The sequence below is a fragment of the Podarcis bocagei genome (genome assembly GCF_964188305.1).
Source record: "Podarcis bocagei genome assembly, chromosome: 3".
In the NCBI taxonomy this organism is placed as follows: domain Eukaryota; kingdom Metazoa; phylum Chordata; class Lepidosauria; order Squamata; family Lacertidae; genus Podarcis; species Podarcis bocagei.
Window position 1 is genome coordinate 35,737,500 of NC_138127.1, and position 13,342 is coordinate 35,750,841.

At 39.4% G+C, this 13,342-nt stretch overlaps 1 protein-coding gene across 4 annotated transcripts in view; it reads left to right on the forward strand.

The window, feature by feature from the left end:
- PRDM1 (PR/SET domain 1) overlaps positions 1-13,342 on the forward strand; it is an 86,369-nt gene that overhangs the window by 62,001 nt on the left and 11,026 nt on the right. For 3 of the 4 annotated variants that reach the window (XM_081186589.1, XM_081186588.1, XM_081186590.1), the window contains 2 exons: positions 2,981-3,230; positions 12,580-12,699. In XM_081186589.1, coding sequence (XP_081042715.1) covers positions 3,048-3,230; positions 12,580-12,699 — 303 coding nt within the window. In that variant the 5' untranslated portion in view covers positions 2,981-3,047. Of the gene's footprint in view, positions 1-1,132; positions 1,429-2,980; positions 3,231-12,579; positions 12,700-13,342 lie in introns of those variants that run through there. The other variant, XM_081186587.1, reaches the window with a different exon arrangement.

Here is a 13,342-nt window from a genome sequence, read left to right on the forward strand (position 1 = left end):
AGGGTGATGGTATGGTGTATGCATCAGACAGAATGGACATTTCTTCGAACAATGCAGATTTCCATATAGACAGGTAGTTGTGTTTTGCATTTTTATAGCAAGTCAAAACAAGTTTCTGCCCACGCAAGAGGAAAGGCATGATAATAATAATAATAAAAACATGTCTGCTGATGTGATGTAAAAAGGAAAAGTAGGAGACTTGTCCTTTGGTGAACTGACTGGGTGATGTTTGTAATATTGTGAGTGACTATAATTGGAACTATGCATCATCATAACTGTTGTAAGCTGAAGGATTCCTCAATGAAGGACAAGGACCACTGAAGGAAGTTAGGCATCTGGTTTGTTTGGTAATGAGAAATAGGAATGCAAGGTCTGTGCGCTTAATAATAAACAAACAGGACACTGTATGCCATCATCACAGGATGTCCTTCCTTCAAGGCAATTCACTAACAGGGAGAGGAGGAAAAAGAAACAGCACATGTTCCTCTTAATTATATTCACACCAATACTTCTTTGATCAGCAACATGCTCTTTAAGTGATTGTGTCTAATGAAAGCATCACTGATGGAACTTTTCTTTCTGTTAGCATATGACCCATTCTCTCTTAAAGCAGGGACAGGCTTAGTTTCCACTTTGAAATGATGCACTTTTAAAATAGTACAAAGTTAAGGCTGAAATCTTACATTCACTTACCTTGGAGCAAGTCCTGTTGGACCCAGTGGGGCTTACTTTTCAGTAGACATGTGTAAGATTACCTTGTAAAATATAAAACTACTCAGAATTGTAAGAAAATATGCAACCTGGAGAACAATATTGTTGTAAATACTTTTTTTGGAAATTGTAAGCATGTTTGTTCGAAAAATCCCCCGTTAAAATGAACAGATTTAAGCACTAGGTCATAGTTTCTAGTGTTACACCACCAAATGTTTGTCCTTTTGCATGTGAGTTAAGCTGGATGCCAGTAGAATGTTAGCAGGCATACGTGTTAACAGGAAAAACTGTATTGGTGTGATCTGCTGAAAGGAAAAATTCCTTCTGACTGGATCAGAGTTTCATTGGATATACCTGTGTGAGTTACAGGTATAGCCCCACCCCCTGCTCTTGGCAGCCGTGACTGTGAGTAAATCAGATGAGTGGCTAATAGGAAACCTGAAACAGGGAGGAGAAAGGAAGAGTCTGTTTGGTTAACACAGACTGAAAGTATCGTAACATTCAGCCCTCCAGTGTTTCAAAGAAGTTGAAGCAGTAAGTGCAGCAGCACCTGTCTGACAGTAAAGACAGAGCCAGAAGCAGAAGCAAAAGAAGCTAGCTCTATTGGTATTACTTGAACCCGGCCAGTGGAAGAAGTAATGTTTACTCTGTAGATATGTGTGAGATTTACCTGAAACGTCGCGCTGCCAGCTGGAATTATTTGTGGACTGTACCTTGGTAAGAAATTTTCTTCCTACTTCTGTCCGGGAGACAGATGATTTTAGCACTCTTTTGAATGGAGACGGCAAACCTGTTAAGGTTCTCCTTGGAGACTTTCTCTTTAAGTTCGAGAGACCTTTGTTTTTATGATGATTAATTCTTTCACTGCTAGTGGCAACTGCCGGTTCACGGAGTTTCAGTATTAGTTCTCTTGTCATAGCCTACAAAGTGGTAAAGGTATTGTTCAGATTGTACTAGGGTTTGATCTCATCAAGCCCATTAAAAGCACCGTATGAAGAACTATTAAATCTGCTCAATGCTGTGAGGAAGTGTGGAATTAAGTTGATAACTCTGTTCTTCCAAACACTTCATCTTCTGAAAAACACTTCTTTGAGTTGGAAATATGACCCTGCTTTACTCAGATACAAATGAAAATCTCTGGTAGGATTAGCAGTACAATGCTGGAGCCTAAAGCCTTTGTTTTGGAAAATGCTGTAGTTTAATCCAGTAACTTTATACCTGGGGAAACAAAATGATATGTTAACATTATCTTTTTAATGGGTAAGTAAAACTTAATTCTGTAAGTGTGTTCTTCAGATATTTAGTTTTTCCACAGAATACTATTACTCCGCTTCTTTTAAAATATCTTCTTTTCTGAATGAGAGCAGAACACAAATAGTATGTGCTAACAATTATAGGAGCCCTAAAAAAAATATTTTCCTGATATTGTAGATGGGAAAATGAAGCAGAGGGGATGCTTGCCTGTGGAAAGAGAGTACATGGCTGAGGTTTGAAATAGTGAGCCAATGCCATACAGCATATCTAATGCAGTTCAATCCCTGTATTGATGGTAGATTTTGCACTTTGTATTTAATTCTGTTGGAAGGCACAGAAAACAATACTACTGTATTTTTGTCTCTTTCTGATCCAAGTGGATATTTCTAGTTATTTCAGACTGGCTGTTTTCAGACTGATGTTGGTAGGATACAGTCTCCCTCAGCTGTCTGTGTGTCAGAGGATAAGAGGATGTCAATAGAGGGGAGGGGAGCGTTGTTTTTGAAAGTTGTTTGTGTGTTAGAAGCCGGTGGGAAAGTTCAGCCTTCCCCATTTGGAAAAGGCAAGCCTGTGTTCCGCTCGTCCAACGTGCACTTTCCATTTTTAGCCCATTCAGACGCAGACAGCAGTTCCTTCCTTTTCCTTTCCTTGTTTATGACACTTTTCCAAGGCAGCTTTTCCACAGGCTCTTTTGCACACAAAGCCTTGAATCTGCAGATTCATCCCCCCACCCCTACTGTTCAGATACTGAGGGAAGGTTCTAAAGAGGTGTGCACAGGTGCTGTTCTCAGACATGCTTTTCCTATTACTTTTTGTGACTTTGTTATTTTTACCAGCCCCAGCTCTTGAAAGCATTCCTTCAAAGAAGGCAGCTCAATTTATAGGGTATAGGGTATAGGGTGTCAGTCCTCAGCTATCCCACTAATGCCATCTAATTGCCAATAGACAGCATTTAGGTCACATTGCTAGAGGTGCTGAGAAAGGAATGGGAAGTAAATTTTCTTTTCTTTTCCAGGCTGCCACACTGTGTAGCTCGTATATTGTGAATCCCAGAGCAGTGAAGAAAAGGACCAGAGTTGATAATGAAAATGGACATGAAGGATGCTGACATGACTCTATGGACAGAGGCTGAATTTGAAGACAAGTGTACCTACATTGTAAATGATCACCCCACGGAGCCCAGCACAGAAGGCTGCAATGTAACCCAGGCTGAGTCTTCCTTGCCAAGGAACTTGATTTTCAAATATGCAGGACATGGCAAAGAGGTAAGAACATGTTTGCAAAGGATGATTCAAACCTGGTAGCCAGATCACATTGTTCTTGGAAGTGGGTTTGTCTTCTTGATTTCTACATTCTCTAATGTTTGGGTGCCACGGCTTTCCAAGGTTCACCCCTAGAAATGCACCTGGAGAAAATACCTTCTGCACAGGAAAGCACAAACATCTCCAAACTGGCATAAATCGACTTATGTCTGTGTTGCTAAATAGACAAGAATGTTACTTAATTTAGGAATGGAAATTTCTAAAGATTGTATTGTAGATTCGGGTTCTAAGCATACCTATCTGTAGGAGAGAACAATATTCTCTACTCCTGGATCAGGTAGTGAAATACTATGGTTGCATTGAAATGGGTTGCTTTTCCTTGAATTATTAGACAAAGGTGTTTTTTTTTAAATAGGCTTATTGTATCAGTTCTTTATAGGGTTCCAAGAAGAAAGGATGATGTTAAGGCCAGGTCATTAAATAAGTAGCCTGTATTTATGTGACTTGTTTATCTAGGGCAGTGCACCTTTATTTGTAGCTGGACGCACAGGTATATTTCAGTCCATGTCTCTGGAGTGGGTACATTCTTTGTTGTTGTTTCAGAAGGGCTGGAAAAAATTATCCCGGATGAGCAATTGGTTGCCTGTTTATTCCTTCATATAGAGTAGCTATTATAGCTAGGCGTGAAGTTCAGCTAGTTAATAATGGTAGGGACGGCCCATCATTTTTGTCCCTATCCTGCAACTTGTGGTGGAACAGCTATAACCTGTGCTGCTACTGTGGCTAAATAAACTGACCACGGAGCTAAGGGAGGGTGTAAATTCATTCCTTTCTAGTTATTAAATGTATCCTCCTACAACAAACAGCATGGAAAGGCTTGCATGTAGAAAGGGGACCAGAAATTCAACTGATATAAACTGGATCCGGATGTCACAGTTTTGGGGAATGACCAGGAAACTTGTAATAGGCTAGTTATCTCTATGGACTTGCATTATTTCACACTCCCATATAGCCCAATTAAATGATTAGCTATGAGAAACAGAATTAGAAGCTTTAAAATGTACCTAGTATATACCATGCACATGACTTAGGTGGGGATACTGTGAAACTGTTGACAAATGGCACTTAATTGATCAGCCTGAACATCAGCTAATATGTAGGAAGCAGCTAACATCATTTCTCTGTGCTAGGGTGGCCTCGCTTGCTTGGTTTGATCTTCTTTGCCACATCACAAGCTGGCTGAAAAAAACTTTTTTAAAATTGCTGGCTTTGTATTGGCAAACATGAATATGTGTAAATAATGGATTGGATCCAGAGTTAAGCACAGAGCTAGCTGACATTCCTGCTTGCCGTTGCAACCCACCCCCCTGCCCCCAAACATGCTTCACCAAGAGGTCTGAGCCTCTGCTGAGTGGGATGGACTGTGGGAGAAGGGGGGTCCCCCAAAATGAGGCAGAAGCACCTTCCACCTGTGGGAGTTCCACTTATGGAAGGTACCATGGCATGATTTGGCGTGGGGGATCCCCCTTCCCCCATAATCCATTCAGCAGAGGCTCCTAATCCTCAATAGAGCTTTTTGGGCTCTGGTGGTTTGCTGTAGGGAATAGGAAGTCCAGCTCCCATTTACTCTTTTATATACGCTGAACTCTGAGAATACTGGGTTACATCTGTCTTACTACACACAGGTCTGGAACTACTGCCGAGGCTGTTTTGAACAGTACTTTAAGTTCTTGAAATGTTTGTGGTTGTTTCTCATAATTAACTACTTATCTGGATTCTTCTAAGGAATCTGGATAGCCAGTATCCTCATTTGATTTCATTATAGTCTCCTTTGTCAAGTGAAAAGTTAGCAGAAGGAAATACTTATTCTTCCTTGATTCCATGCCCCTCACACTCCCTTTAGAATTGAGATATCTGTAACTTTCTTCAATATGTGCTGCCACAGATTTAACTATGTTTGGGGCCTTTACCGTGTGCCTTTTCACATTCTCATAATTGTCATTTGATCGGCAGGGTGGGGTGGGGGGGGGGCTAAGATCAAGAGATGGTGAGTTGCCCAATCTTGTGGCTAGCCCCAGATCAAAATCCAATAATCTGTTTACTGGTCTGGATTTCAGCTGATTCATTAATGGAAAACAAAATAAGAGATACCTGCTCTGCTTTCAAGAATAATGCCAATATAACTCAATAAATCTAATACTTACTCCTCATTTACAAAGAAATGATTGGAGAACAGCATCTTTTATACGGGCTAAACAAAGCTTTTGGTAGATTTTGGTAGGCTCAATTTGCACAAATAAACATTCTCTGTCATAATATTTTTGAGAGATTACTCAAATATCACCTCATGTAATTATGTAAGTAATGAGCTGATTTAATGGAGAAAAACATGCTTATGAAATATTAATGCTGTCATTAACATCTGTAGTTAGAGTAATGTTCCGAGATACACCTGTGTTGTGTATGTGCACATGCATGTGCTTGGATTGTATTTTTTTACTAACCTTTCCATGAAGGCTTGTCAAATACTTGGAGATTATGTAGTGGTATCATTTTAAAGTGACTGACTTCAGTTCTTATTTTTTGAGGCTTTGTTTATCTATATAGGAACATTCATTGTAAGGTATATTCGGCTGTTTGATCACAGCTAAATAATTTAATTCAAGTGAAATTGGATAAATTGTTGGACATATGATCTGTGTTGCAACTACTCCTAAATCTTATTTATTTATACTATTTTTATGATCAACGATAAAATACTGAAAGCAGGCTAGGGGGCGGTGGGGGGGGGAGCTAATACACATTAAAAAGCCTGGGTAAATAGGTGTTTGCCTTGCCTGCAAAATAAAACAGAGATGGGACTAAGTAGGTCTTATTTGGGAGAACGTTCTAAGCCAAGGCTGCTATGACAGAGAAAGCTCTATTGAGGGGTCATCATGAAGAACCTACAGAGTAGCTTCCAGTGAGGACGTTAATACCTGGATAGAATCATGTGGGAGAAAGCATTCCTTTGAGTTATATTAGGTCCCACTATTTAAGGCTTTAAAAGTCAAAGCCAGCACCTTGAATTGGGTCCAGAAACCACTGCAGCTATTTTAAGAGTAGTGAGATGTGTTCCACACACATTGCCCCAGTATATCCTAGCTGCCTTATTTTGTACTAACTGCACTTTATGAGCGGTCTTCAAAGGTTAGCCCACATAAAACACATTTTATTTATTACATGGCATTTACATCTTACCTTGGTGCACATTGTTCTCCCACTCATCATTTAATCCCCACAACAACCCCATGAATTAGGCTAGGCTGAGAAGTAGTGTTAGATTTTTATAAACATAAAATTTATCAAGGTGGCTTGAAGAAGCTCAGTATTTAAAGCTTTATATAACATAGTATGCTGACCCATGAGCTAGACATCCATCACTTACGTGCCTTCTTTATGTATAAAAGGATAGCTGCTAATGCTGTTGCTATGTGTATTTGTGAAAAGGAAACAATAAGAAAACATTTCCTCTCGCTCCACCCTTCTAAAAAGAATAAATTATAGGATGTAGGCCCTCTTTTCAGCTGCATCATTCTTTCAGTCACCGTAGCTGAAAAACAAAAGAACGAAAGTTTTCATTGTTCAAAACAACATGCTAAGTGAACAAGTCATCATGGTAATACTGGGGAAGTGGAAGTTAAATTAACAGGGAGTTAAAATTAAATCATTCTTTCTCAACACCTGGCTGTCAATCCAGTTCCTACTTGTTTGGTTAAGTATCGTTTGATTCGGTATTATGTTAGGGCCCACTGAAATAGTAATAGCATGTGTGTTTAACTACATACATACTGCTCTTGATGGCAGTTATTTCTAAAGCTATTTTTAAGAAAGAAAGAACTCTTCAGGAGACATATTCCCATTTCTTTCTCCTTAAAAATTTAAAAAAAAGAATTTGAGAGAAAACTATGGGGTACCATTTCTTGTCCAGAGGCTCCCATCATGTCACGTTGTGCTCTATGGCACAGGCTAGTGACAGAGACAAATGTAGTGAAATAGCTGAAAGGTCAGGGGTGCCCATAAAGTATCTTTGGAAGAGGCTTCTGTCAGGACAGATGAAGAACGAGAGAACTGAATCTTTTCAACTGCACACTGAAGTGTTTATAGAAGGCATACAGTAGCTCCAGCAATAATTCATTAGGACCCTGGTCAGTTCCAACAGTTGTTTTCTTCCTGAGTTCAGAAAATGTGTCATCTTTTTAAAGGGCCTTTTAAACACCACTTGAGTAAAGAAGTAATTCTGTAGCTTGTACACCTGAAGCACTAGTAAAAGCAGAGTGGGGATCTTCTTACAAACCAGGATGAACTGGAATATTTGAGATCCTGTTGCTTTCTGATAGTAAAGAAACAGCTGCCTGCCTCTTTGTAGTTGGCTTTCAGCTGACTGTCACAGGATGACGTTAGTGTCATTATGCCACATACCATGTTAAACTCACTAGGCAGGGGGACACGTTAACTCCACCTTTTAGTGCTATGGAACTCTGGCTTTATATACTTCAGGTATGTAATTCCTAAGCACTGAGGGAATAATTGGGTAGTATTTAAGTGTAAAAATATTTCATTGGGAGAGGTATGCATGTTTCCAGGTGTTGATGTCGTGGCTGTATTTTTAGAGCAAGGATAAGGAAACCTCTAAATGTTGTTGGACTTCAATTTCCATCAGCCCTACCCAATAGTTAAGGATGATGGGACTTGTTGTCCAGTAGGATCTGGAGGACGACTAATTCTTCACCCTTGCTTTAGGGGGGGGGGAGAAAATGTCCTTAACTGTTATCATTGTAGGTAATGTTAAACTGTAACAATGTAGTGAACTTTAAAAAATATGCCATTATGATTGACATGAGAATCTGGAAGAAAACAGATGCTAAAGAGGAGTTTTTAACATTCATAAGAGCACCTATATAGTTTTTACAGGGTCTGTCATATATTTGATGTTCTAAGTTTGTACAGTGTCATTTATAAAACAGGTGTGCCTAATGACACCTTGTGGACAAGTGTGAAATGTCAGTTTATGCCTGGAGTAGCCAATAAGGCCTAATTAACTTCCATTTCTGTCTTTTGGTTTGTAATGGGAGTATTTTTCTGGTGTTTGTGTACAAGCTAAGGCCTCTGTGATGACTAATAGCAATAATATGGTCATGAAATAGGCCAATTCATCATGATATGAACTTTCTTGTGAACCCCAGCCAAAGTCTTTCCCCCAGTTTGGGCAGAATCTTGGGTATATACAGAAGTACTGTAACATTCAGAATCTCCTGTTTTAGTACTATAAGCTTTTCCCTGTTGTTAAATCCCTAGAAACCATAATTTAGATAAAGCTGTTCTAAAATGTATTTGTTAAAACATCTGCTTAATTACTGGTTAATGACCTATGACAATATTCTGCATATTGTGAAAGAGGTACGTGATGTTTACAGTAAATATTGAAGTAACAAGGTATCACAGAAGCTAGTAAAATAGGCCTTTGCAGACAAGATGTTTTTCATGCATATTTCTGATGCACACTTTCCCAGCCCTGGATACATTTGTATTGCTCTTCCCTCTCAGAAAGCACATCTGATGGTATTGCCTTGCCTTCTGGAATGCCATGCAACTGTAAAGGGCACCTGTTGGTTACTGCCCTTGAATTGCAAAAAGTGACACAGCTTTCTCTCTCTCTCTCTCATTCTCCCTTTTCTTCTTCAAGCAATAATCTACCACCTGAGGTTTTTATAGGATGGGATTTTTTAAAAGGAAAAAATCTGGGAAGGTTGTGTATTTTGTTTCTGTTTAGAGTTTGCACCCTTCAGGCAGTATGGTCCAAATTGGCAAGGGTTCTGAGCAAGATGCAAACATTCTACTCTGTCCTCATTTCCCTTGCCACCAATAGGCTTAACTCACCTATTTGCTGCCCATTCCCTCCTCCATATGCACACACTATGGGAATAGGATATCACACAGTCATCTTTCCAAAGGGCATAGTGCAAAGTATAAAATACTGTTAGGGCATGCATGCTTTGTATGACTGTACAAAAATCCCCAAACTGTTTCTATTTGACAAGTTCCAAGTAATACTGATTCCTAGACGTTCTGAAAACCTCAGTATGCTTTGAATTAAACTTAAAAGATATCAGAGTGTATGTGTGTGTGTATTAACTGCATTAAGAGCAAAGACCTATCTTACGTTCAAACTGCTAAGTACACGTCGTATGCTGGCTGTGAACTTTTCTTGAAAGTTTAACAGAATGTAAATCAAGAAAGATGGGGAAAGCAAGAAGAACACCTGCCTTTTTCACCTCTCTATGAAAAATGCACGGGAATGACAAAAATAAACACAGTCATTAGGCATGTTTCTACTTGTTTTTGAAAGTCCCTGTTCATTCTGTTTTCAGTGCAGATGCACAACTGGTTTGACTTAAAAAAAAAAAGACTTTGAAAACATACATGAAACAATAGCTACAAACTCTCCAGTCAGAGTCATGGCAGGCAGAATCCTACATTTCAGTGTTTGCTCTTGTTCTGTTCTGTTAAGGGTATTTCCACTCTGCCAACATAAACTGCTTTAACAGAGAATGCTAGCAATTGTAGTTTTGCAGGAAGGGCAGGGACTTCTATCAGAGAAGTCTCAGGCATTGTGCAACTACAATTCCCATAATTCTTTGAGAAGCCATACCAGTAAAATTATGTTTCTGTAGTAGAGACAGGACCTCAAGAGTTTAGCTGGTAGACTGTGGAGTATTTAGTGGGGGGGGGGTGTCAGCACAAAGAATTGGCAAAGCAGGCAGGCAGGCAACAGTATGATCAGTTGAATAATGCTAATTATAGACTCAAGCAGCTAGGTGTCCTTTATCTGAAAACGTTTAGTATAACATATCTGAATACTTAAGAGATGTGTTCGTTTCTGAATAAGTTCTTCAAAGACCAGGTGGAGGATAGGCATGGGAAGGATGCAGAAAGTTAAACCTTTGCTGCCTGCCCATGAAGCAATAATCCTTTCCATAAATAAAAATAAAATAAAGCAAGAGAGTTGCCTCTGGTCTTCCAGTATAAAAACAGTAGATAGTTACTGTGGCTCAAAAGCTGGTTAATTTTGCAAAATATTGAATATATTACATTCACTAATAATTGCACACTGTAATTTAAGTACAGTACTTATATTACAGTAGACTTGAGTAAAGGGAGAGGCCATACTGGGATGTTACGTTGTAGTTAATATGCCTATTTTCAAGTTAAGTACAGTGGATCCATAATGCAATTTTGTCCTTTCATTATTTTGGCAGACATAATGAAACTGGTTAGTAATGTGAGAAGAACATGACTCATTAGCTTTAACATGAATGTTTACTAAGTCTGTGGAACAAATGTCTTATATTCATCCCCCACTTTCCATTCAAGCTGCAGACACCAGTATTTTGAAGTCCTTATTCATGTTTCCTAGTTTACTGACTCTGTAGGTATATACAATATAGAGAGCAAATTAAAATTTAGCAGGCTTAGTGGAGGTGAAAAGAATGAGAGGAAAGCCCCTTTACTTAAGCGCTGTATTGTAAAGGAGATACTGACAGGCATGCCTTTCTGATAAATAATGACCTTATTCCTGTTTTGGGGTGCATGGTTTAATTACTGGTAAGGAGGAAGCTGAAGTGCGAGTATATTTTACACTTCCCATAGTGACTCTGTTTTTCCTTGATCCTATCCACATCAAGAAAGTTAAAGATCTACATACAAAGGTGATCAGTGACTATACTATTTAGATTTAAGACACATTTGGTGTAAGATTTATTTATGCTCACTGGGTAGAGCACATTTATTTATTTCAACATTTATATACTGCCTTTCACTGTAAAACAACAAGGAGTTTACAAGATAAAAGCAACAAAACAGACAGACATTAAAACAGAAATACTACTGATATTCTAATAGAGGTGTTATAAGAAATCGCTTCTCTGAAACGACCTCACAAATAGATACATCTTCAGGAACTGGTAGAATACCACCATTGCAGATGCCCACCATGTCTCTAAGGAGAGGTTATTCCACAGCATGGGGGGCACTGCAGAGAAACCCTTTCTCAGGTCACCACCAGATGCATTTCCAATGGGCACAGTGAAATTGGAAGGGCATCCTCCTACGATCTCTGTGAACAGACTGAAATGTGCGGAAGGAAGGAGGCACTCTGTCAGAGATCCTGGTCCTGAACATTTCAGGGCCGTACAAGTCAGTGACAAAACCTTACATTTGGTTCAGTAGTGAATTGGCAGCCAGTGCCTTTTAGCACAGATGCAATGTGTGCTTTGGGGGCACACATTGCACTAAGTATCCTGGCTGCCACATTTTGCACTAGCTGCTGATTCCATACCAACTGTAAGGGCAGTTTCATATAGAGCACATTGCAATAATTCAATCCAGAGGCTACTATTAGTGCATGGGTGACTCTGTCCAGGAAAAAGCATAGCTGGTACACGAGCCAAAAGTGGTAACCAGCACTCTGGACCTGCAAAGTCACCTGAGCCTCCAGTGACAAAGATCAAGCAGCACCCCAAGCTATAAAACATCTACTTCAGGGATGTGCAACTCTAGCCAGGCCCAGATCCTGAATCCATGAACCACTCACTTGCAGAGCCTCCATCTTGTTAGGATTCCACTCCAGCTTTTATTGGCCCTCATCCCGCCCACCAACGCATCCAAGAACTGGTTCAGGACCTGCACTGTGACACCTGACTCAAATTAACAGAGAAACAGGGCTGGGTGTCACCAGAATTCCAGGATTATAAACATAAATATGTAACTAGCAAGGTAGATTTCAAATGTCATGTCTGCAGGCTTTACTGGTCTCTATTTCTCCACAGAAATTTCATTTTTTAATGGGTATTATAGCATGTGATAATTGCATCTCAATGTCACATTCAAGTTCTGAGTTCATTTCTTCCATGCAAAAATCAGGCAGTTAGACCATTGGTCACTAGTGTTTCTCAGCTTTCTCTCTCTCTAATCTCCTAAGGCCACTTTTATAGTTCGTTCACCTATAAGATCTTTGAGAGTGAGCCAGTACTCATGTCATACTGTCAGGTGATCACAGAAACAGATAAACAAATTCTACTCAGCTTTGCAATGCTTTTTGGTATGTGTTATTTCCAAAAGATTATAGTTTTGCAACATCACTAAGTGCTGAGATAAATGCCACTCTAGAGACAAAGGAGGGTGGGGGATCCCTTGCCTTTACATTGACTGCTTCCCTGTAATAACAATGTAATAACTTTTGTATCAAACTGTTTTTCCTGTGTGAACGCATAAACTTATTTAAATGGTTTGACATGTGCTCTTTTCCTTTCAGGTTATTGGAGTTATTAGCAAAGACATTATCCCTAAAGGAACACGCTTTGGACCCCTGGTTGGTGAAATCTATACCAATGGCACAGTTCCTAAGGATGCAAACAGAAAATACTTTTGGCGGGTAAGTAGGAAAAACTAATGGTTATGCGTAAATAGTTCGTTAAATAAGCACCACTAAAAAGAAACCACACTTCAGTGTTGACACCTGCTTAAGTTGTGATGGTTGAGGTGGCAATATGTTAACAGAAATACAGGTGAACTGAGTGAACATACACTGAGTGAAATACAACTGAGTGAACTGAGAATGATAGAAAGCATCTTTTTTATTTGTCCTACAATACATCATTGTTAGATCAGATTTTTTTAAAGCCTGCTGATTCACAATCCTATACAGTGGCAGTTTTTTTAAAAAATCATCTATCCCTTAATTTCACTATGAACCTTACCCTAGGATGCTTCTCAGACTAATTAGTAATATTTCTCAATCTTGTACTCTGTGATGAATTACTTTTTGAAGTACTGAACTATTGTAATAAGCTATTTGTTTTCCATTGCACAAGTTAGTAGGGCCACTTCCTAAAATGCTGCCAAGCCTGTTGTCTCAAGATGCCCTTATTTAATAGTTGTGATAAAGGGAAATAGCACCTCCTGGCTGGAGTACTGGGCTTGGACACTCACTGACCAGATAGTTTTGAGCAAGGCCCTGTCTCTTAATCCAGGGTGCCCTTCAGACATTGTTGGACTCCCATCTTCCAAGAGCTGCA